A 25,676-nucleotide genomic window follows, 5' to 3' on the forward strand; every position below is an offset into this window, starting at 1 on the left:
ACGGTTATCTCTTAAAACCTAGTTCATCTTACTTATTTTAATCACTCTCCTTACTGTTTCTTATCTAACAGCTCTTAATGTCTCTTTGATTCTGGCGATACTTATTGGTGTAATTTATCATGAAGACTAGTATGGTTAAGCTATATCATTTTGCATGAGAATAATTGATAAGCTCTAAGAGCGTTGGATAATTTATTTTGAAAAACGGGGGTATTTTAAGTAAACTAAAACAATATATTACTTTTACAATAGTGTCAGCCGTAATTACACAATATTAATGAATGTAGTGCGTGCAAGGTTTATCTACCATCAAGATGATAAAAATGATAAGGTTATAACGCTCTTTAAAGAATGGTATAAATACTATCTGTTTACCATCAATAGTTTGGCTAACGTTGAATTTTAATGTTTTACAATAATTTTCTTCAAAAGCAAAACGTTCTAATATTTTTCATCTTGAATTCAAACCACTGTAGGCTTAGCATCAGTATTAGGAATAGGGTTGTACTGCCTCATGGGAGAAGCCGCAAGAAGTCATGCAGGCCCAGCCATAGTACTGTCTTACTTGCTTGCGGCAGTGTCATCATTTTTAGTCGGTAAGGAACAATTTGATAGGTAAGTAGAAATAAATGTTGTGGTAAGTGAAAATATGAATCTTTGGTAAGTGTTATATTCATTAGTAAGAAGAAAGGTAGGATTTGCTGGTATATAGTTTATTGGAAGTTTTGTTTGTTTGTTTTGGAATTTCGCACAAAGCTACTCGAGGGCTATCTGTGCTAGCCGTCCATAATTTAGCAGTGTAAGACTAGAGGGAAGGCAGCTAGTCATCGCCACCCACCGCCCACTCTTGGGCTACTCTTTTACCAACGAATAGTGGGATTGACCGTAACATTATACACCCCCACGGCTGGGAGGGCGAGCATGTTTAGCGCGACGCGGGCTCGAACCCGCGACCCTCGGATTACGAGTCGCACGCCTTACGCGCTTGGCCATGCTTATTGGAAGTAGAAACCTCATGGAAATAAATATTTTATTTGATAAAAAAACAAATATTGACGTTAATATACAATTTCTGTGGTCAGTAGAAATGTCACTAGTGCTTATAGATTATATGATAAAAGGAATGCCATGTATAAACTTCATTTTGCAAATAATAATATCACGGTAGTAGTAAATCATGTTTCACGTTTTACATATGTAACGTAACCATACAAAATTACAGACGTAGATGATTCTACCAAACCCTAGCAAGGTTACCACCAGAATGACATTACAGAACAATAGCAACAATTTCAGGCCCGGCATGACTATGTGGGTTAAGGCGTTCGACTCGTAATCTGAGGGTCGCGGGTTCGAATCTCCAACGCATCAAAGGTGCTCGCTTTTTAAGGCGTGGGGAGTTATAATGTGACGGTCAATCCAACTATTAATTGGTAAAATAGTAGCCCAAGAGTTGGCGGTGGGTGGTGATGACTAGCTGCTTTCCCTCTTGTCTTACACTACTAAATTAGGGATGGTTAGCGCAGATAGTCCTCGTGTAGCTTTGCGCGAAATTAAAAAAAAAAACAAACAGTACCAACTTTTTAAGATTTAAATTACGGAGAGTGAATTGCACCTTATGAAACAACTTTATGAAATGATGCAGCAAGCAGCATGTTGCTCCAGATACGAGTTGTGATATCACGACGTAGTTTTTAACACCTACATATCTATCTGGTTCATAGCTAATCACAAATTATTCGAGACTTTTATAATGAGACTTTTAAAACAGTGTAAAGTCAAAGAAAATAATATTTAGAAGAAGGAAACCCTTCAATATTCACTATTTAATCAGAAAACTTGAACTCGAAACTTTCAGCACAGTAGTATGTCTTACAAACACACTATTCCAGAACAAACTCCTCGTCGATAATGTTGAGGCTATGTTTACAAAAACATTTTAATGAAGTTAAACATATCTCTTTTTGCCCAAAACAAAATAATTTAAAAAATATCGACATGACAAAAGTTACAACAGACAAATGTGCAAGCTTACAGCCACATTTTAAAATCAACAGTTGTTTTCATAAGAAGGATGGCAGAGACAGTGGAATCACAACAGTCTTATCGACAATGGAAGAATTAGTTCCAAGGACAGCATGGAATCCGAAACAACGGTTACTTAACGTGCCATTAACTTTGTGTATTTATACATAAGTAATCACTGTACATTTTAAATTGTTCTTCGTTTTTACGATATGAATATGTATATACATATATGTAACATTTCAGGACTTTGCTACTCCGAACTCGCAACCCGTTTTCCGCTAGGTGGCTCTGCCTATATTTATACCTATGCCACAACAGGAGAGTTCTGTGCCTTTGTTATTGGTTGGAGCATGGTATTAGAATACACACTTGGTGCTGCCCTAGCAGCGAAATCTTGGAGTCAGTATATTGATGTAGTAACGAACGGCAGTCTTTTTCGCAGTTTAAACCAGCCAATAGGTGTTGTCGGTATACCAGGATTTGATTCCAACCCTGATGTGCCAGCTGTTCTAGTGATACTCATTATGAGTCTCGGATTTATTGGTAAGGTAAAGGTAAGGAGTTTTATCATTGATTCTACATTTTCTGGTTGAGAAAAGGGATGTTAATTAGCCTGGGTTACTGTCACTGGGTGTCTGTGTGTGAATAAAAGGGATGTGAATTTTTCTGGATTAATATCAATATTATTGGGTGTGTGCGTGTGAAGAAAAGGAGTATTAATTAACCTGAGTTACTCTCACCGAATGTGTGAGAAAATGGGTGTGAATTAACTTAGGTTACTGTCACTGGGTGTGTGGGAAGAAAGGTGATATGAATTAACCTGAGTTACTCTCAAAGAATGTGTGAAGAAAATGGGTGTGAATTAACTTAGGTTATTATCACTGTGTGTGTGTGAAGAAAAGGGATGTGAATTAACCTGAGTTACTCTCACCGAATGTGTGAAGAAAATGGGTGTGAATTAACTTAGGTTACTGTCACTCGTGTGTGTAAAGAAAGATGATGTGAATTAGCCTGGGTTAGTCACTGGGTGTGTGTGAAGAAAGGTGATGTGAATTAGCCTGGGTTAGTCACTGGGTGTGTGTGAAGAAAGGTGATGTGAATTAGCCTGGGTTAGTCACTGGGTGTGTGTGAAGAAAGGTGATGTGAATTACCCTGGGTTAGTCACTGGGTGTGTATGAAGAAAGGTGATGTGAATTAGCCTGGGTTAGTCACTGGGTGTGTGTGAAGAAAGGTGATGTGAATTAGCCTGGGTTAGTCACTGGGTGTGTGTAAAGAAAGATGATGTGAATTAGCCTGGGTTAGTCACTGGGTGTGTGTGAAGAAAGATGATGTGAATTAGCCTGGGTTAGTCACTGGGTGTGTGTGAAGAAAGGTGATGTGAATTAGCCTGGGTTAGTCACTGGGTGTGTGTGAAGGAAGGTGATGTGAATTAGAATTAGGGTTAGTCACTGGGTGTGTGTGAAGAAAGATGATGTGAATTAGCCTGGGTTAGTCACTGGGTGTGTGTGAAGAAAGGTGATGTGAATTAGCCTGGGTTAGTCACTGGGTGTGTGTGAAGAAAGGTGATGTGAATTAGCCTGGGTTAGTCACTGGGTGTGTGTGAAGAAAGGTGATGTGAATTAGCCTGGGTTAGTCATTGGGGTGTGTGAAGAAAGGTGATGTGAATTAGCCTGGGTTAGTCATTAGGTGTGTGTGAAGAAAGGTGATGTGAATTAGCCTGGGTTAGTCATTAGGTGTGTGTGAAGAAAGGTGATGTGAATTAGCCTGGGTTAGTCACTGGGTGTGTGTGAAGAAAGGTGATGTGAATTAGCCTGGGTTAGTCACTAGGGTGTGTGTGAAGGAAGGTGATGTGAATTAGCCTAGGTTAGTCACTGGGTGTGTGTGAAGAAAGGTGATGTGTAGCCTGGGTTAGTCACCGGGTGTGTGAAGAAAGGTGATGTGAATTAGCCTGGGTTAGTCACTGGGTGTGTGTGAAGAAAGGTGATGTGAATTAGCCTGGGTTAGTCACTGTGTGTGTGTGTGAAAGAAAGTGTGATGTGAATTAGCCTGGTTAGTCATTAGGTGTGTGTGAAGAAAGGTGATGTGAATTAGCCTGGGTTAGTCATTAGGTGTGTGTGAAGAAAGGTGATGTGAATTAGCCTAGGTTAGTCACTGGGTGTGTGTGAAGAAAGGTGATGTGAATTAGCCTGGGTTAGTCATTAGGTGTGTGTGAAGAAAGGTGATGTGAATTAGCCTGGGTTAGTCACTGGGTGTGTGTGAAGAAAGGTGATGTGAATTAGCCTGGGTTAGTCACTGGGTGTGTGTGAAGGAAGGTGATGTGAATTAGCCTGGGTTAGTCACTGGGTGTGTGTGAAGAAAGGTGATGTGAATTAGCCTGGGTTAGTCACTGGGTGTGTGTGAAGAAAGGTGATGTGAATTAGCCTGGGTTAGTCACTGGGTGTGTGTGAAGGAAGGTGATGTGAATTAGCCTAGGTTAGTCACTGGTGTGTGAAAGAAAGGTGATGTAATTAGCCTGGGTTAGTCACTGGGTGTGTGTGAAGAAAGGTGATGTGAATTAGCCTGGGTTAGTCACTGGGTGTGTGTGAAGAAAGGTGATGTGAATTAGCCTGGGTTAGTCATTAGGTGTGTGTGAAGAAAGGTGATGTGAATTAGCCTGGGTTAGTCATTAGGTGTGTGTGAAGAAAGGTGATGTGAATTAGCCTGGGTTAGTCACTGGGTGTGTGTTTGAAGAAAGAGTTTATGGATTAACTTGAAGGACTATTTCTAGGTATATATATAAAGGTGATAGAAATTGATTTGAATTACTATCACTGGGTGTGTATATTGAAAAGAAAGGTGTCAGTTAACCTCGTTTATTATTACTGACTGTTGCTGAAAAAAAAATCAATACATCGTAAAGTTTCTATGAGCAGATAAAAAGTGAAGTATCCTATCAGTGTTATCACTAGATCTGTACGGAACCAATTTCAGGATTGTGTTTAGTGTTATAGATGTGTAACAGTGATGAAATGGACTTTATTCATCTCTAAGCTGAACGAACACTGCATGTTGTAGGAAAGATAAAAATAACGTTTAAGTTAGGGAGATAATGATAAAGAAGTGTATTATTGACTTAATGAAGTTGGCTGAAACGTTTAAATTGCAGTACGGTTGCCTTTAGGTGTTTTGAAAAATGTAATCTTCCTTATTTTCGCTACATATTCTGTCATAAAGAGTGTAATTGTACGATCATTTTCGGTTACATATAAGTGTTTGAAATGTTTATCATTATCAATGTTCTATTCACACGAAAAGGTCGATAATAAGATTAATGTTACAATATTTTAGTTTTTCATACGCAATAGATTTAATTCACTGCATTCCAGATGAGAAATAAATAAAGGGTTACTTTGTTTTAAAACACATTAGTGAAGTTTCATTTTCAGCATTTGGAACGAAGGAAGAAGTTCTCTAGTCACGTGTGTTTGACACACTATGTAAAACAGTTATAAAAACAGTAACAGCAACGATAAATATCAGACTGTATTTTCTACAAGCATGAACTCACATCAAGCCTGGTTCTGCAATCGCATGTATTGTTAAGTTTACATAAAACGTAGCCCGGCATGGCCAGGTGGTTAAGGCACTTGACTCGTAATCTGAGGGTTGTGGATTCGAATCCCCGTCACACCAAACATGCTCGCCCTTTCAGTCGTGGGGGCATTATAATGTGACGGTCATTCCCACTATTCGTTGGTAAAAGAGTAGCCCAATAGTTGGCGGTGGGTGGTGATGACTAGCTGCCTTCCCTCTACTTTTACACTGCTAAATTAGGGACGGCTAGCGAAGATAGCACTCGTATGGCTTTGGGCTAAATTCAAAACAAACAAACATAGAAACGAATTGCGAAAATTCGAACGTTTAAACTTAACATGCATCCATGTCCGTGTTAAGTGGGGCCCGGCATGGCCAAGTGTGTTAAGGCGTTCGACTCGTATTCCGAGCGTCGCGGGTTCGAATCCCGGTCGCACCAAACATGCTCGCCCTTTCAGTCGTGAGGGCGTTATAATGTGACGGTCAATCCCACTATTCGTTGGTAAAAGAGTAGCCCAAGAGTCGGCGGTGGGTGGTGATGACTGGCTGCCTTCCCTCTAGTCTTACACTGCTAAATTAGGGACGGCTAGCGCAGATAGCCCTCTTGTAGCTTTGCGCGAAATTCAAAATATAAATACCGTGTTAAGTGAATTATTAGTGAAAAGGAACAGAGGCTTAAACGTTACCGAACTATGTTTAATGATAGAGGTGAAAACAGCAACATCATGTGTATAAAACATAAGTAAAGACAATTTTTAAGTTTAAAAATAATTTTTGAGTCTATTATTCGACTTTTAAGTAAACCACTCGCTTAAGATCATGAGTATTTTACTGTGTCTTCAACACTAACCTATAAGAATAATGGCTAGTCATTATGTAGTGGATTTCTTTATGGAGTGTAGGTATAATGATCCTGAGTTCAAAAGGTAGTGTCGCTGAACACAATTTGCACTTTCCGCTCAGATTGCATTATAAATCAGAGTGAATTCCGTTATTTGATTAAAGAAAACCAAGCAAAGCCTTTATGGCAACGAGTGCTGCTGGTTTCTGATCATTAGTTCAGAATCAGGGACGGTTATAACTGAAACATAAATATCTCTTCCTTAATCGTTTATTTTATGTGCATGTAAGGTGATGATCAGGTTAAAAATTTCAGTTTCAGTCAGAATAAACTTTGCGAAAAATTGGCAATCCATCATTTTCCTAATTTATTAAAAAGTCGTTGATGCGCTTGTTTCATTTAGAATGCCCGCGAAAAGCTGCACAAGGGCTCACCTAACGTAAAGTGACAAACCGGAAATATAAGACAATTAGTCAAAAGAACTCACTAATCTTGGGCTACTTTTCTATAGATAAATAGCGCACCCAAGACCACCAAAACAAGGAGCGAATGTTTTTACAATAACGTCACGAGTACCACGATACGTTAGAATCACAGTTCGTACACGCTGGCCACAAGGTTATGTCTGGCCTATTACGAAAGGAAATTGTTTTTTTCAAGGTTTTAATTAGTGAATGGTCCGAAAAAGGTCGTTCCAATTAAAGATTCATTGATGCGGATCATGAAATAACATTTCTGATGTCCTTTTTTTCGACTCTGTTTTACAGGTTTTAAAATACATAATTAAAAACTCATTAATTAAAAGCTGTAACATAAACTGAGCGATTTAGCTTAACTTTTGATAACGCTAAAATGTTTTCAAAAGAAACTTTACATTTTCTGTAACTTTAATAAAAACACATTTAATATTTTATTCCATACACCGATAAAAGTCCGTATCTTTTGTGTAACAAACATCATTGTTAATTAAAAGTGATTAGTCCCCCGCTGGTACAACGGTAAGTCTACCGATTTATAACGCTAAAATCAGTGGACTCAGCAGATAGCCCGATGTGGCTTTGCTATAAGAAGAAACATACACAAAAGAACTGACTATAATCCATTTTTTGGTGGCATGACTGGCAATTAATTACGCAAAGATTAAGTACTACAATCGTAGTTTAATTACTACTAATCGATAAAAGAAGATAAATATTTCTATTATTGATTCGAAAAACAGAGTTTGAATACATCATAATTTAGCGAGTTTGGAGCCTCATCACGTCGCTCCAGTCCATGTTGCAATGACTGCTCATAATTTCTTCATTGTTAAATCATAAGTGTGTTCTACTCAAAACAAGACACTTCTCCCTGCTGACTTTCCATAATTCATCTAGTGTACAAGGACAACGCTTCTTCCAGGTGCTTTATGAATGTACATTGGATATGTGTCTTTGTGCTCTTGGTAGGCTGCCTCATCATCCAGTTGATCACAATTTGGAAGGTCATTGGCTAAAGCAACTATTGCTGCCTGACAACAGTCTGAACTGTAAAGGGCTGTAAGAGTTTCTGTTATGTATGATATTTCATGTTGACTCCTATCAGAATTATCTGGTGATGCTCACAAATGTTTCTTTGATGCCATTGTTTTAGAGTAGGTTCCAAATTACTTTTCTGTTGATACTGTTGAAATTATTTTCGAAATCTACAAAGTTGGTGTATAGTGGTGTCTGCCATTCATTAATTGCTCAGTGATGATTCAGTGTGGCTATTTGATCTATGCATGATCTATCCACACTACAAAGCTATGCATAAATCAAAACATCTGCAACGATTATCTTGCACATATTTCTAGCTCACTTTAACACTATCTAAGAAGTCCAACTTAAATGGCGTTGATAAACTTTGATTGTTAGGAAATACAAAGGGCTGTAGAGGTCATCATGTTACCATACAACCAGTCCCCACATAAAACTGCTACAATATAGGGTCAATAGTAATGAAAGTAAACATCTGGAATTATAAACTTTTGTAACACACTCATACAGGCACACATAAATAACTATATATATTAATTTATTTATTTTACTAGTTTTTAACGATATCGAAAACATACGAGAATATATTTTACTAAATACAAGACACTTTCAAACATATATTACTTTAAATATGTGTTGAGAAATCAAAAATTTTACTTCTGTATTTATTAAGCTACAAAACCTGTTTATTTATACTATAACAATTAAACGTTTTAGCTCACGAGTATATAACTTCACACATGGATGAACTTGTTTATAGTTGATATTGTACAATTGTTGTATTTCAACCATATGAGTAGTATTTTACAACAAAACGTGTTACGTACTAGTCGGTTTTAACAGGACACATATTGTCTAAACTTTGCATTCTTCATTACTTAAATAAGTATTTATATCTAGCACTCCTTTAAATATGTTTTTTGTCTCATAATTTGGCTGTTTTTAACATTAACATGCTTCTGATCTCATGTTACAATAAATAATTTTTCACTGATGACAATTTTTGATGTTTCAGATTCAGAACATGTAAGTTTTCATATTTTCCTCACATACATTTCGAAACAATGTTATGGTACTTTCTGCTCACTGTAACGTTATTCAAATCGTTACAAACCAGTCTTCAGATTAATAACCAAAGTTCGAATAATTATATGTCTAGCCTTGTCTTCTATGATAGATTGCACTCCATGAATATAAGATTCTAACAAACATAACTAAGATAAAAACATATCATAGATAATAAATGTCTCCATTAATATTTCTTATAAAACTCATGTTTCATCACAGTCTAATATATTACCATTGACATATGTCAATAAAATTTACACACCAAACATACTGAAACACATATCAACAAAACTTCAAGTTAAATAAAGACGACTTTATCTACGACTTATTATGAATAATGTGCGTGTTGTCTATTTTTGAATATATTAAAAGTAAAATCTGCAAAGATATTGACTAAATATTTCAAAGTTGTTGCTTCTTACAATAAAAAACATGATCTACCAGAAAAGGCGATTCTATCACATTTTATAAATACGTCACATTCAGTGTTTATTGTTACAGAATATACTTTAAATCAACAATGTAAAATCACGCATTTAACAAACACACGTAGACATTTATTAACCAGCATTTAAGATACACTTAATATATTATTTCTCTAAACCACCTCTCGCCAGTGGCACAACACTATGTGGACTTATAACGCTAGAAGCTGGGTTTCGATACCGGTAGTGTTTAGATCACAGAGAGCACATTGTGCTTAATTCCAAACAAGTCTGTAAACACCTTAATTTATAAAATACTGAATTAGTTTTCCTACAACTTTTGTACATTATGTTTATGTTACTATTTCAGTTAGAGTTTATATTATTTATTTCTGTAACGTTTTGTGTTCATTAAACTTTTGCCTACCAAAAGACATTATAACATCCATTTTGAAACAATCTTTTTGTAACATACGGTGCATTATATTTTACAATTATAGAAATAACATTAAATTTTATTGTTGTTGTTTTGAATTAAGCACAAAGCTACACAATGGGCATTCTGTTATCTGCCTACCAAGGGTATCGAAACCCGGTTTTTAGTGATGTAAGTCCACAGACATACCGCTGAGCCACTGGGGGACATTAAGTTTTATAATTCATCTTGTCAATTACAATCAATATTCAATCTCAAATGTAATAGATTTTGAACAGCTACACTCGAAGCCTGACGAGAGATCAAATGTTAGATGATTAAGACTCTAACTTAACCTTTTATGATAAAGTTGAGAATCAAGACCAATGAACATTTGTTTATTGTTTATTGTAAATTTTAGAAGTGACAAACTTTTTCATTAGTACAGATGACATGTGCAGTAAGGCATAGCTTTCTTTTTTGATGGTCCAGAAAAAGACCATTGAATTTCAATCACTTAGACAAAATTCATTTTCTTCTGAAGAATATTTCTCGTCTTCATTACCTTTGGGACGAATCATAATTTTAAATGCATTTTTTTATATTGTATAATTCAAAGGCTCAATGTAATAGTAACTGAGAATATGCTCAATCAAATGATTGCATGAATAAAATATATTTCCATAAACAAAACCGACACTCGCCAAAATTATTTGTGCACAGATGACTATTACGTGATTGTACATTTTGAAAATATTCAACACAAAATACACATTCATAAGCCACATCTCTATTAATCTTACACACTTATAGATACATTATATATATATATATATATATAATCTAGAACAAAGGAATACTCCGAGAAGTAATACTGAACGGTAAATCTCTGTAAGCAGTGTTTTGACCTTTGTTCATCAGCTACATACATGTCAATGATCACTGCTTAAGAAATAATCATCTCTCTTTCATGTGATAAAAACAATAACTATTATATTTCACCTAACATATAAAAACTTAGAACACTAATTGTAACTTTCGTACAGTAAGAAAAATTATTAAATAGTGTGATTGTTGGAATAGTAAGTACCGTAGGTACCATAGACGACATTTCAAAACAGCATTATGCTTGTGAGTTCTGTGATATCACAACAAAAGGTATGGTCTGTAAGAAAAGTCATATTATCCTTTTACATTAAATCACTTTATAAAGTGTATATTTAAATTCACATAAAAATCATGTCAGACATTCACAAACATGATTAGATTTATCACCTGAGACTGCTAAGCAAAGGTGCATAACCTGTCTAGATCATGCTTATTATAGTTACAAGTTACATTATTATTATTCATGCCATATGACACAATAATATAATTTTAGTTTTTATATCCTAAAACATTCATGAAACTTTTATTATATGTACGTAAATTAGTAAAGGTCATTGCAGCAACATACATACGATAAGTAGAGTAGTCAAGCAAATGGTTTTCCTTTAAGAAACAAAATTGTAAAAACTTGTATTCAGTCTGCACTAAATATTCGATGGCTTTCTTGTGTTATGTGAAGGTTGAAGTGCATAAGAATAATGTTGATAATATTTACTTATAAATATTTCTTTACTGATCCATTAATGTGGGTTTCCGACAAAAAGAAATGTGACAACATCTGGACTGTATGAACACTTTGTGGTGCATCCTGCTGCTGAAAAGACCTTTCAAGCAGTGCCTGAGCTTGCTGTGTTGGTTAGAAATGTATTAAAGTCTTGGTTAAAACACTACATCAGTTATGAACGTTACATCAGTTGTTAAGGTATTAAGGTGTTACACGTCTATACAAATCAATCATTCCAGATGCTTTGATTTACCCATAAAGTTCTTTCCTAATTTATACTCTAAAACTAGAAAGTTTTATGCATAAAGTTCCATACCAGCAACAAGCAAGTTGTGTGTTTCCTTATAGCAAAGCCACATCATGTTATATGCTGAGCACACCGAGAAGAAACGAATCCTTGATTTTAACGTTGTAAATTCGAAGACTTACTGCTGTAATAGCGGAGGGCAAGCAAGTTGTAGATAGAGATTTGTGAAAAATATCTATAGAAACATAAGAATAACATTCAATCATATCTATTTACATAGATCCTTTAAAATTTAGCAGAAAAAATCAACTTATAAAGCCGATAATTGTAAATTGTATGTGATACAAATTAAATATAGTAGTGTGTGTGTGTTTTCTTATAGCAAAGCCACATCGGGCTATCTGTTGTGTCTACCGATGGGAATCAAACCGCTGATTGTAGCATTGTATATCCGTAGACTTACAGCTGTCCCAACAGGAGACAATATAGAAACAAAACCTGTGCCATAGTACGTTAACTGTGTACTATATCATAAAAAACAACAGTCGCCTCTAGAATAATAATGCAACTGCCTCATTTGATGTTTATAAAAACGAAACATTAGGTACGATAAAATCATTTTAGGACAGATTATTGTAAAAGTGTAACTTACGTAATAAGCTAAATAAAGTTTATGAAAAGTAACAAAGCATAATTTGAGGAGAAAAGGATATACCAAACTTTGATAATTTAAAATTATCAATCATAATTCTCTCATCAATCCTTAATTAAACTTCATCATCAACTGTTGTTATACAATGAAGTTAATTGTTAAAATTTCATCCAATAAGATGCAATACCTATATTTCCGGTCTTACTGGCACAGGTTCATTCATTTAAGTGGACCTACGAGATTTTGTAGTTTACTATCTCATAAACACAGCAGTTGTGGTGTTTTACACAGAAGAACATTTCGGTTTATATAAAATAACTACAGAATACGCCAACATGTTCAAGTTGGATGTATTTGGAAGACTTTCTTTCCAGGGGTGATCGACATACTGTGCTTTATAAGTTTTCACGTCCTTGTTGCTCAAAAGAAATGCTTGATCCCATCACTAGGCGACTGTCCTTGAAAATGAACGATTGAATCAATTAATTAATCTTGGCAAAGTGTGTTAATTAAGTTCGAACACGTTATTGATAATCATCTATGATGAAACATGTTACTGCGAATTTTTAGGCTATTATACTATCTTGCCAATAGGAGTGAAGCAAACAAACGTTATATGAAGTAGTTGTACGGATACCATTGTTTACATCTTGGCTTTCTTGCATGCTTCTATATTTCTGGTGCTCTATGAAAATAGAATAGACCTAAAAATATAGACTACAGCAGACACTCGGAAGAAGGACTCTCATACGTATCAGAGGAGTTGACAGCCCTAGAAAGTCAAGTGGATGTGTAAGAATCAGGAGAAAAAGTGGAGAACCTGAAGGAAAAAATAGGAAGAGACAACAATTCGTTCTTCTTTGTATAAAAAAAAAAAAAAGGTTGTAAAAAATACCTTTCAAGAACTTTCAATCAGCATTGTTCACCATTAGTTAAGCAAAATCTATAACTGAAGAAAGGGAACGGTGCTGATGTAGAAGGTGTAGTGATTTTTTTACTTTTAAATTGTGGTAAGATGGATATGTGTAAAAGTAAAACATGGATATGTGTAAAAGTAAAACATGGATATGTGTAAAAGTAAAACAGATTCTAAGATATTGTTACTTGCTCTTCTTATGGTTTATAGTAGAATACCTACATAATAATGAAGAATCATTGTTGACAGCTTAAAATAAGATTGCTTTAAGAGCGTATACGAAAGGAAATTTAAGAAGAATTCCACAAAAATCTGAAAGACCTATTTACATTTCTAGCACTAAGAAAAACTCCGACAGTCTGTGAAGTGCACTGTTCAAATATTTGTTGTAATCCCCAACTGAAAGCATCTCCAAAAACTGTTAATGTTGTCTTCTTAGTGTAAAGCTACACAATGGGTACCTACATGCTGTCAACTGCAAGAAATCGATTCCTGCTTTTTAAAGTTGTAAATCCATAACCTTTTCCACTGACCCCCACAGAGAAATTCGAAAAGCAAAGCGAAGATAAAGTATACAATACAATTTCTTATCACAGAACCAGCTGAGTGATCTCGAAATAAAATTACTTATACCATCTAATTAAAAAACTTTGCCTCTTTATTGTCGAATTATGAACATCTTATTTGAATTCGAACTGTGTGCTCGTGAATTTGTTTGCTTGTCCACGAACTACTCCACTGTTTTACAGCTGGCAAAACAAATTTTTTCATATGGACTTGGGATGATTTGGGGATATTTTTAACTGTCATGCTCAGTTCCCATACCAAGAGGGTATCAAGTGGGGATAAAATATGCTGGTAAGGTAACTCAACCATGATAGGAACCTAGAAATAAGTTTTTTAGAACGCTGAACCCGAACGTGACATTGAAATTTGCATTCCTGAATATCTCCAGAATTCCAAGGTTGCCGGGACAAAAAAATGTGTGAATAGCCTCAATATCTAGCTCAGAGAAGCAAACCTGGCAAACATGCTCAAGTACCAAAGGTGGGTCTCCTGAATGATTTGTTTTTAAGTATGGATCCCCTTGGGGTAGCTATAGAAGTAATTGGGGATAATGGAGGAACTTGATTAGAGCACTGGATCCTCTGTGATTCATTTTTGGAATATGATAGGAAATTTCAGGGTTAGGAAGAAAATGGAATCACAGTATTAGTTCGGATGACATTTATTTTAAATTACAATATTAGTTGAAATTGAAGTGTTTTGTCAACTTGTAAACAGTTTCAGTTATATCTGAAGAGTAATATGTGATGTTGAATGTTGACGAGTAAAAATGTCACGTGTTCATATATATCATCCTTAAGCTTATAATTGCACATACTGCTTTAATATACAGTTCAGGTGTTTTTGCTCCTTAGTCGAAGAAACACAAGTAACATTATAATAAAAAGAAACCAAAATCTAAACTTTTCCAATTTATTTATTTCGGTGTCATTGTGAATTACATCTTACGTCAGGAGACTTATAATATTACACTATAACTTCTGATGAGTTCTCTGGAGTTGCTGACACGACAAATTGTGTAAATTATAATTATATTATAAATATGCATACATTAAAATTGGAATACGTAAGGTAGTCTGCTCATTGTTAAATTTATTGCAAACATGGATAAAACATTGTGATTAATTGTTTTTAAAGTTACATAATAGACTATTTGTCTATTGCAAGGAACCGAACAACAAATTTTAACATTGTAAGTCTGAGATCATCAGGGGACATTTTTATTTTACACAAGAAGTATTAGCTGCCAAAATAATTAATCAAAATTTTGTAAAACTCAGAGTTTCTTATAAGTAGCTCTTTTTCTCTTGTAGTTTTCTTGCACCATCAACAACGTTCTGATATTTGTGGATCTTCTGATTCTTGTTGGTATTGTTCTGGTGGGGTTATTTAACATGGACTCTAAGAATTGGACTGCAGGGACTGGTTTCTTCCCACATGGTGTAAGTGGGGTGAGTAAAAATTATTTTTGTGTTTATGATGCCATTACTATTTAAATGTCTTTTCTCTTTTAGTGTTAGAAAGCTGAACTCAATTATAACATATATCCACGAGTTAATCACTGACTGTACGTGTGTGTGTTTTCGTATTGCAAAGCCACATCAGGCTATCTGCTGAGCCCACCGAGGGGCGTCGAACCCCTGATTTTAGCGTTGTAAATCCGTAGACTTAGCGCTGTACTAGCGGGGGGACCTAATCACTGACTGATATCTTAGGTTTGGTTTATTTTCAATTTCGTACAAAGCTACATGAGGGCTATCTGCACTAGCCGTCCCTAATTTAGTAGTGTAAAACTAGAGAAAAGGCAGCTAGTCATCATCACCCACCGCCAACTCTTAGGCTACTCTTTTACCAACGAATAGTGGGATTGACCGTCACATTATAACGCCCCCACGGTTGAAAGGGCGAGCATGCTGATATATTTGAATTCTTTGAAAACTATGCCATCGAGGTTTAATTTTATATTATATATTTACAAACACAGCTTCATTCTAATAACTTCAAGACACGTACATGTATGTCTGGATATTTATAAGAAATCTTCGAAGAACAGCTTACTTATCTATTTCTTTAGTGCAAAAATTATAACATTAAAAATAAAATTAACGAACCGGGGCGTATTTAATAATGAACTTGTCTAACTTCTAAAAGTAGAGATAATGTCCCCGCTAGTACAGCGGTATGTCTTCGGATTTACAACGCTAAAATCAGGGGTTCGATTCCCCTCGGTGGTCTCAGTAGATAGCCCTTTGTGGCTTTGCTATACGAAAACACACACACACAGTAGAGATAATCTAGTTGTTCGATCTATTTTTCCATGAAAAAAAAAAACAGAAGTTTTGACTCCGTTGAAGAAATACTGAAACAGAATTATCTTTTGGTAAAACTGAACATCTGTAAAAGATTTTGTTCTCAAAGAAGTCGAACATAAATCACGTGAGTTCTCTTTCAGTGAAACTGAATATGTAACACGTGAGTTATGTTTAGTGTTTGTTTGTTTGTTTTGGAATTTCGCACAAAGCTACTCGAGGGCTATCTGTGCTAGCCGTCCCTAATTTAGCAGTGTAAGACTAGAGGGAAGGCAGCTAGTCATCACCACCCACCGCCAACTCTTGGACTACTCTTTTACCAACGAATAGTGGGATTGACCGTCACATTATACACCCCCACGGCTGGGAGGGCGAGCATGTTTAGCGCGACGCGGGCGCGAACCCGCGACCCTCGGATTACGAGTCGCACGCCTTACGCGCTAGGCCATGCCGGGCCTATGTTTAGTGAAAGTGAACATATACCATAGTTATCTTTAAGTGAAAACTAATATAGATCATGGAGTATCTTTCAATAGAATATGTTCTAGTGGAATCATTTAGACTGTAATTAAATAATACTTAGGAGATATATCTTAGTTTCTTTAAAGCAATAACTTCAAGTTTTTTACGTTTTCTCTAAGTGTACAGAAAATGTCATGCTAAAATATTGCAAGAATTTGGTATTTTTATTCGTATTTTGTGTAACAGTTATTTGAAATCCTGAGCGTTATCATTTCCCTAGTTTGTTAACATGACAGTGTTGTGTAAACACAAAAACAGAAAGTTAGAGACCGCCTGTTACATAATGTATTTTATTCAAAATTGAATAGAATATACTCAGAAAATCGACACACTGTTTAAACTTGTATATACAATAAGATTAATTCTGTGACAATGTTGTTTCTGTCAACTCATAACTGATTTACTATGGATGAACTTGTCTTCTGGCGTTGTTTCAGGTTCTATAACAGAAAATCACAACTTAATTTAATATTAGGTGCTTTATAAGTTAGTTATAACTACTACAGATTGTTCCGATCACCTAACACGTGGTATAATTAATATTAAGTTGTAATCGCATGTGAATATATGATTTGCACTTTCCTTATTATATTAATGAAGTAATACAATCTACATATTTTCAAATATTGTTTATACATCAATTTTCTATCCTGAAATTATTAACAAATATTTTTCCAAAGCAAAATAAATTAAGTTTGCGGATTTTTATTATCACCTCAGCTGGTAATTAGTTTACATTCTTATGATATAACAGATATTTTGCACTTAATTTTTCTCTGCAAAATACTTCTTTAATAACTTTCACCGAAGCTTACCCGTTCACCTTCAGTTGTATTTTTTATTACATTAATTTCTAGCAATCTTCATTTATAGTTAGTGATTTAGTGTTTCAAATAAAATTAATTTGTCATTTTAATTAAGCATTATAATTTATATTTAATGAAACTTTAATCTATGTGTCCCATTAAAGTTTGTAGTTAAGCCTAACTACTTCCATCAAGATTAATCTTTTAACTGTGGATGCACTTCTTGTAAAAATTGTAAAACTTTGTAACCACCCAACTACAATGTTCGTCGAGACGTCGCTTGAAAAAAAAAAGAGAGAGATAAACTATTTTCAATGCATTAAAAAATGATAAATGAATGAAATATTTAACAATTTTATTTTTTGCGCCTTCATGAAAGTTTGTTTGTTTGTTTGAATATCGCACAAAGCTACACGAGGGCTACCTACGCTAGCCGTCCCTAATTTAGCAGTGTAACTGGAAGGAAGGCAGCTAGTCATCACCATCCACCGCCAACTCTTGATCTACTCATTTACCAACGAATAATGAGATGGATTTTTACATTATAACGCTGCCACGGTTGAAACAATGAGCATGTTTGATGTGACGGGGATTCTAACCCGCGACCTTCAGAGTACGAGTCGAGCGCCCTAACCTTCTGACCATACCGGGTCGAAACATTGCAGTACCGTTTGTTGTTTTTTTTTTTTGGGGAATTGGTCCATTAATAGTGTTTAATGAATAATATAACAATAAATACTAAACTGATTTGAATTCCGTAGCCCATTAGAAACTATGAGAGGAAAATATTAATGTCAGTGGTTTAGAATAGTGAAAATATATAGTCTTATTTTGCCATTAAATTTGCATGGGTTACAAAACATTTGAATTATATTATTAGAAAGGAATAAATATTTAATTATAAGTTTCTTTGGCCATTTAATAAAGCTGCATGTTTCGTTTTTGTTCTAGGTCCTTACGGGTTCCAGTTTGTGTTCCTTTGCTTTTATTGGCTTTGATATTATAGCGACATCTACGAGAGAAATGGAAAACCGTTCTACCGTTCTTCCTGGAGCTGTTAATATGACTTTTCTTATTGGTCTTGTAACATCTTTCATTACAGCATCAGCCATCACGTTGGTAGTTCCATCATCTCTTCTTGAAAAAAGGGGTTCTCTTCTCCAAGCATTCAACATTCGAAAAATCCGTGGAATAAATGCCTTCGTTATCATTGGAGCCAACTGTGGTTTAATGTCATCTTTATGGGCCTGTTTGTTCGCTTTGTCTCGTATTCTGCACAACTTGGCAAATGATGGTTTCCTCTTCTCCTTCCTAAAGCGAAACAATGACATAACTGGTACAAATTGGTGTGCAAGTCTGACGTCATCTTTTCTATCTGCATTTATTGCTTTCTTCTGTGACTCTAGCAGTTTATTAAAGATGTTGGGCATGGGAACTCTGGTGGCCTTTTGTTCTGTTGCAGTTTCTGTGCTCTGTCTACACTATGGAGTTGCTGAGTGTCTTCCTTTAGAACAGAGAGAGTTATCTCAAGAGTCTACATTAACTCTGTCACTAGGAGGCATCGTTGAGCAATATTTGAATCAGGTGAACTCTAGTACTCAAACTTCTTCGTCTTATTTTAACTCTTTCACGGAAGATTTACCTGCAGCGTCTTATGCACTAGAAAATGAAAGTAAAGAATCTTCAGCAAACAAGGCTGTTGGTCCATCTGATGAAAAAAGTGAAGAGGTATCCGTGATGTTGAGCGGAATATCAAGAGAATACGGAGCTCTCCTGCCTAAGACAACATCCGTAGAGTTTGTGAACGAGAGTTACATCACCTCTGTATCCGACCTGACATCCTTGAGCTATCAGAAGCAAGAACCAACACAGAAATCAACCACATATTTTTCTATCCTGTTATCAACGACATTCATAATCATGACTGTCTTAGGGCTATTAACGATGCATACGTTTAGTCTAGCACATGAAAACTGGTGGTGGTTGAAAGTAGTGGTGAGTGTGATTTTCGTGGGAATACTTATGTGTGGGTGGTTGCTGCTTAAACGACCACATCCTTGTACCCGATGGAAAAATGACGCACCTTGCGTTCCTGTTCTCCCTGTCTGCGCGATCTGGATCTTTATCCATCTGATAACCTGTCTTCCCTATATAGCATGGGCAACCTTTTCTGTGTGGACTTTGATAGGTAAGAGGTTATTGGCTATCATTAACTCAACCTTATTATATGATAAAATCTGAAGATTTAAATGTTATTAAGATACTAGCTTGTGTGGCCATCCCCCGGAAGTAAATTATGTAAACTCATGGTTAATGAAAGGTTATCTTAAGACATGAAAAGTTGCTGCTTTTATATTTAAATGTAAAAATCGCAAAAACGTCCATAGAAACTGGAAATCAAAAACATGTAGCCGCAAATAAGCATCTATCTCCATTTGGATCTTACAAATATTCATGCAAAATTTGGTAAAGGTCCACCCAAAGAGGATGAAGTAGTGATAACAAAATGTAAATACACCCATAGAAACCATAAAATTCAAGATACGAAACTTAAAATTTGTAGGTACCCTGCATGGACCTATAAAACTCCATTTTGAGGAAGATTCAGTCACACTCTGCAAAGTAGTTAGTTACATAGACATACAACAGACAGTACTTATACATTTATGTAGATATATGAACACTCAAAGCAGCATACATCATTAACTTTAATCGCTGAGTCAGTTATTACTTAATTAACATAACCCTATTTTTCAGAGTAAAGTAAATAAATGAGAATTTATATGACCATTTAAAAGTATATTTGCTTATGTATATGAAATATCTAGTTTGTGGATCTATATTTGTGTTTGGAAACAAAAAAACAAAACGCGATCACATGGTTGAAGTGTCTGTGCTTCTGTGAATAGCTGTTAACCATCTCCTAATTTGTAAGCCCTTACCATTTATTAACTTATTTATTTATTTGAGAACAAAAGTCAGTGAATATATTTGCAAATTTATGACAAATACTTAGTTATTCGACTTTTTTCTTTGAATTTTAACTTAGAAAAATATTTGGGTTTTGTTTTTATCGTTGTTTTATATAAAGTTATACAATGACCTATCTGTGCTCTGTCCACCAGGTTTATCAAAATCCAGTGTGTTCGGGCGTCATAATCCTTCAGACTTATAATTGAATTATTATGGGTAATGTTAATAAACAGAATATTATGCACCTGTAATCAGTAGTTGTATATTGGATAACACTGAACAATATTAAGAAATGACCAGTTATTTGGAATATGTACATGTGGATGAAAACATTCACTGTTTAGTGATGAATAAGAGATAAAAATACTTCATAAATGTTGTATGTATGTGCATATCGATCACTTATGGTGCACATCCTTATATCTTGGTTAACGTATCTATGCAGTGAATATTATGTCAAGAGTGGTTACTGAAATAATAATAAATGAACAGTGGCAAGGCAAAGGAGATACCTGAATGATTCAATAATGTCCAATTGGATAATAAATATTGACTTACTCATTGTCGTATTAATGTTCAGCTACTGAACTTGTAACTTGAATAAATCACATTATTAAATAGCAGTTAGTCTATTTATAGACGAATTATTATTTTTTTGCGAATAAAACAATTCATAGTCAATAAAAATTATATAAAAAAGAACTTATTTTTCATGAATTTTGTTTGCTACCTAATCACAAATGCTGTTCAACAGAGTGTAACTGTAATATTTCAAAAGTCTTGTTACAAATTTTGAAGTGTCTAGCTCTGATTCATACCTTTACAAAAATTGTTACAAAAATTTTCCTTTCTCTTATCTTATCAGGTATTCTCATCTACGTGAGTTATGGTGTCTGGCATACAACCGAAAGTAACTTTGATTCACGTGAGGTGGCGCTACTAGATGTGATGAACGAAGAAGTAGCAAATCCAGAAAGAAACTAAGAGGAGATGTTAAATGAGTAGTCTTAAATAAAAAGGTCAAAAGTCAGTTTTCAAAGTTACCAACCAAATGAACTGTTGATGCCTAATAGGTTAAATGTTAAAGTCACCCAAGTATAATTATTTTTAACATAGAATGGATATTTAAAAAGGATCCTTTCTATTTTATAAACGATTATACTAGCCTGAGGGGTTATTCAGTATTGGATCTGTTAGCATAACACAACACTTATAATAACTTGTAGGAACGGAAATCTAAGAAAATGACCAAGAGTAACTGAATGTTTTGATAATTTATAAAGGTCACATTAACAGTTTAGATATATAAGTAGTGGTTGGTTATTCCCATGATAGTATTAACCCTTAAACAGCAAGAATGTTGTAGGTAGCAGCATCAAATGACTATGGCCGCCGTTTAAGTGTTAAAATAATAAAGGTTAATGATTGAACTGAGCTTCACGTGCGTTAGAAGTGTAAATGGTTGTATGTCGTTGTTCAATTGAATCTCACATGGTTGGTGGACAGATGAGGGGAATTGTGATTGGACAAAAGTAGAAGAGAAAATCAAGTGTTTCCGATAAACCAATTAGCAAACAGTAATTAATAATTAGCAATAATAATCTTACACAACTCGAATTATAGTGTTCCTGAGGTGTATATGAATGTATATTGATATATTTTGTGAGCATTTAGAATACATAACCAACAGCTTTGAAAATGACGTATTTAAGCAACTTGTTTTGTGTTATGTACGGTGATAATGATGTGTTAACGATGACATGTCTAAACAACGTACTTTGTGCCAAGTACATTGATACTGATGTGTTAACAATGAAATGTTTAGATAGTTTGTGTTATTATACTTTGATACTGGTGTATAAAATACTTTTGAGTTTAAATGATATATGGACTGTTTTCATCATATACAACGTATGACGTCTTCTCAATAATTAGACCATACATTAACACACCCCTTAAATGTCACATAGCACACATCAGATTTTATAGTGATATTGTTTCAAGTTAAAGTTTTCAATATTGTTAATCTCAGAGTATATACATCACACTGAAGTAAACTTTGGATTACCTAAATATTTTATAACAAATGACACAAACAGAGATTAAGCATCATACATTCATAAAAATGTGTATTTATTTTGAGTGTACATAAATATGTTTTTCATTGTAAACCTTGTTTAAATCTTATTTATTTAAATAAAAATGTTTTACTGTTATTTGGAACATAAGTTACAGAAACATAAATTCAGAGAAAAGAATCCTTTGTTATATATGCATACATATTTATATTCTATACCACTACATTATTAGCCCACATCAATACACTCAACACTGCTGTCTTTTAACAATAAATAGTGTCTATAGACGAGTAAATAACTTAACGCTTCTGTTAAATTAAATAAAGCGCCCTGCAACAGAGTAAACAAAACACTCGTAACTTCTGTTAGAGTAACATGAAAAATAAACAAACTATTTGACTATTTATGCTATTTTTATATCAATAGTATTTTGTAAAAGAACAATCTTCCTGTTTGTGTGAGCAAAATGTTCTCTAATGGAGTAAATAAAACAGTTTTAAATTAAAGTAACACAAAGTAATCTGTACAACAATGACTGAACTATTTATTTATGTTATTTTTATTTTAAATAAGTCTTCCATAACACAAAAATCTTTATGTTAACATGAACAAATTGTTCTATAATAAAATAAATAAAATATATCTTCCTTGTCAATCCAATTAAATGTTCTGTAACAAGTAATATAATGTACATCTCTCTGCAAAAGCAAGGTTGTCCTCTCCTTAAGTACAATATATTTACCTTGATATTATTTTTATTGTTATTATATTATTTAATTGGTAATTTATACACAAGGATGCGCATAGGCTGAATCTTTTATGCATTGACGATGGTGATAGACAAGGGTTTGGTTTGTGATCTAGCGTTGTTTGGGTGAATTATTATGTTGATATTTAGAAATTCTAGTACCTTCCCTAACTGAAAATCTCATCGATACAACATGTATGCTTCAATGAACTTATAGCCGTTATGTTTTATTATCACACCTCTTTAAATCTAGGACTAAGCATCAATAAAAGTGTTCGATATGTACCAGTATAACCGTGAGAGGTTATAACTTACTCATCTGTTTCACTAATAGTTTAAGTATAAAATGGGTAAGTAGTGTATTTATGTGCTTATAAATAAATAAGCAATTTTCTAATTTCTTATTATTGTTAATATTGTTAAATATTGTTGGTTAACGTGTCATAAATAGTATTTATATCTTTGAAAGTCTTGAGAACTTTTAAATACGTAATTACTTCTGTAAATACTCGTGTATTGTTGACGCTTTATGTGAATGTAGGCCTAACCTCTATTAATCTCCTGATATAGTCAGGTTTGAGAAATATTTCGGAAGATTATTGGTGTAAATGTCATTAAAAGCGAGAGTAACAAACAAATGATTACTCTTTTCATATTTTCACTTTATATTTTGTTTTACATTTTCAACTCTATGGATTAGTCGTCCAAGTTATAACTACTCTAAATCTTTCTGTTCCTCTAAATAATGATTTCGATCAGATTAAAAAAAAAAAGTATATTAACATGTGTGCTGCTTTAAATAATCTCACTACCAACATAAATAACACATTAAAATTAAGATAAATATTTTTTTAAGGAAGCTCAGATAATGTTAGTTTATTTGAAGTTAAGCATAAAACTACATAATAGACTATCTGCACTTCACCCACCTTGGGTATCTGAAAACCAGTTTTTAGCATTATAAGCCTTCAGGCTAATTGCTGAGCCAGCATCGAGTTAAAAATAAAAATATTTATTTAATGTCGATAAACTTCCTTACAGCAATGTAAATATTATATAAAAACTAATAAATAACACAGGCCTGCGATGGTTTTATTATCTTGACATTTTTACATTATACTGTAATTCCTGAACGCCGAATTCGAAAATGATATCCACTTTTTCTACATCACGTACAAATGTTTCACAAAACGTCATAAGTACTTTTGTGTAACTGAATCATTTTCATTTAAATCGGGTCACTTTTTGTTATGCTTAAAATGATGACAACCACTAAGCATATATTTCTTTAGACCAATCGCGACGTGAAAGTCTTATCAGTCTTTTTAGAACCCACGAGATATATACAACCAGTATATCAAGGGCTAGGCTGCATGACGTATCACTTATGGATAGTATTTGTTTGTGTGTGCACTTTGACATCATGTTTTCTTTGTAATATTAGTTATTCGTTGCTGTGGCAACAAAAGGTTGTGTAAATGAACTAGTCACCTTCTGTTATGTTTGTGGTAAATGTTTTGCAAAGACACAATGGCAAAACATTACAGAATTCGTCAAAAGTAAACGTATTACGTTTATTTTGGGATAAAACTTGGGGACCAAGGCAAATTATGGGCTCCACACAAAGTTTTCACCATTTGTGTCGAAGAGTTCAGACAATATACTTATGGAAAAAAATGCCATTACCTTTTGGAATTTGAACAGTCTTGCTTGAGCCTAGAAACCACGGAGATAACTGTTATTTTCGCTCATGTAACGTGCAAAGCTACAAAACTCGAATAAAAAGGAAATGTTTTATCCGAACCTTCAATCTACTATAAGATCTGTTGTTCATGGACCTGATATATTTGTACCTACTCTATCGGTAACTCTTGATACAGTTTCATCTAATTGTGAATCTGATATAAACAGAAATAATCATAAAGATTCTTTTCAACCCGGAACGTCTAGTGAACCACAACTTATCACACAAGATAAACTTAATGATTTGGTTAGAGAATTGAACATTCGAAAGGATTATTCAAGATTTTAGGGTCCAGACTTTGGACTAAGAACTTACATTTTCTATGGAGATCATTTTACTGGTTCACTGGTTTATTGCAACAATATTGCTAAAATAATACGAATGTTAGGAGCTGCACAATATGAATCAAGTGAGTGGTAATTGTTCATTGGTTCCTTAAAAAGATGGCTTAAAGATGTTCTCCTTCACAGTGGTAATATATATGTGCATTTGTTCCTATTGCTAATTTGGCTCACTTTAAGAAAATCTCGAAATTCTTCTTTATAAATCAAATACAAAAAAAAACGTGATTAGTTACTTTGTGGAGACTTAAATTACCTTTGTATATTGATGAAACTTGAACGGCGTTTAGAAAG

General features: G+C 34.3%; 1 protein-coding gene across 1 annotated transcript in view; it reads left to right on the forward strand.

The window, feature by feature from the left end:
- The window catches only part of LOC143223104 (high affinity cationic amino acid transporter 1-like), a 29,135-nt gene extending 5,241 nt beyond the window's left edge, over nucleotides 1-23,894 (forward strand). Inside the window, exons 2-6 of the mRNA XM_076450553.1 lie at nucleotides 477-596; nucleotides 2,272-2,582; nucleotides 15,175-15,312; nucleotides 18,450-19,686; nucleotides 21,337-23,894. Of these exons, the coding sequence (XP_076306668.1) occupies nucleotides 477-596; nucleotides 2,272-2,582; nucleotides 15,175-15,312; nucleotides 18,450-19,686; nucleotides 21,337-21,455 (1,925 nt within the window). The 3' untranslated portion in view covers nucleotides 21,456-23,894. The remainder of the gene's footprint in view (nucleotides 1-476; nucleotides 597-2,271; nucleotides 2,583-15,174; nucleotides 15,313-18,449; nucleotides 19,687-21,336) is intronic.
- Nucleotides 23,895-25,676: the final 1,782 nt, after the last annotated feature.

Source organism: Tachypleus tridentatus, chromosome 8 (assembly GCF_004210375.1).
Source record: "Tachypleus tridentatus isolate NWPU-2018 chromosome 8, ASM421037v1, whole genome shotgun sequence".
Classification (NCBI taxonomy): Eukaryota; Metazoa; Arthropoda; class Merostomata; order Xiphosura; family Limulidae; genus Tachypleus; species Tachypleus tridentatus.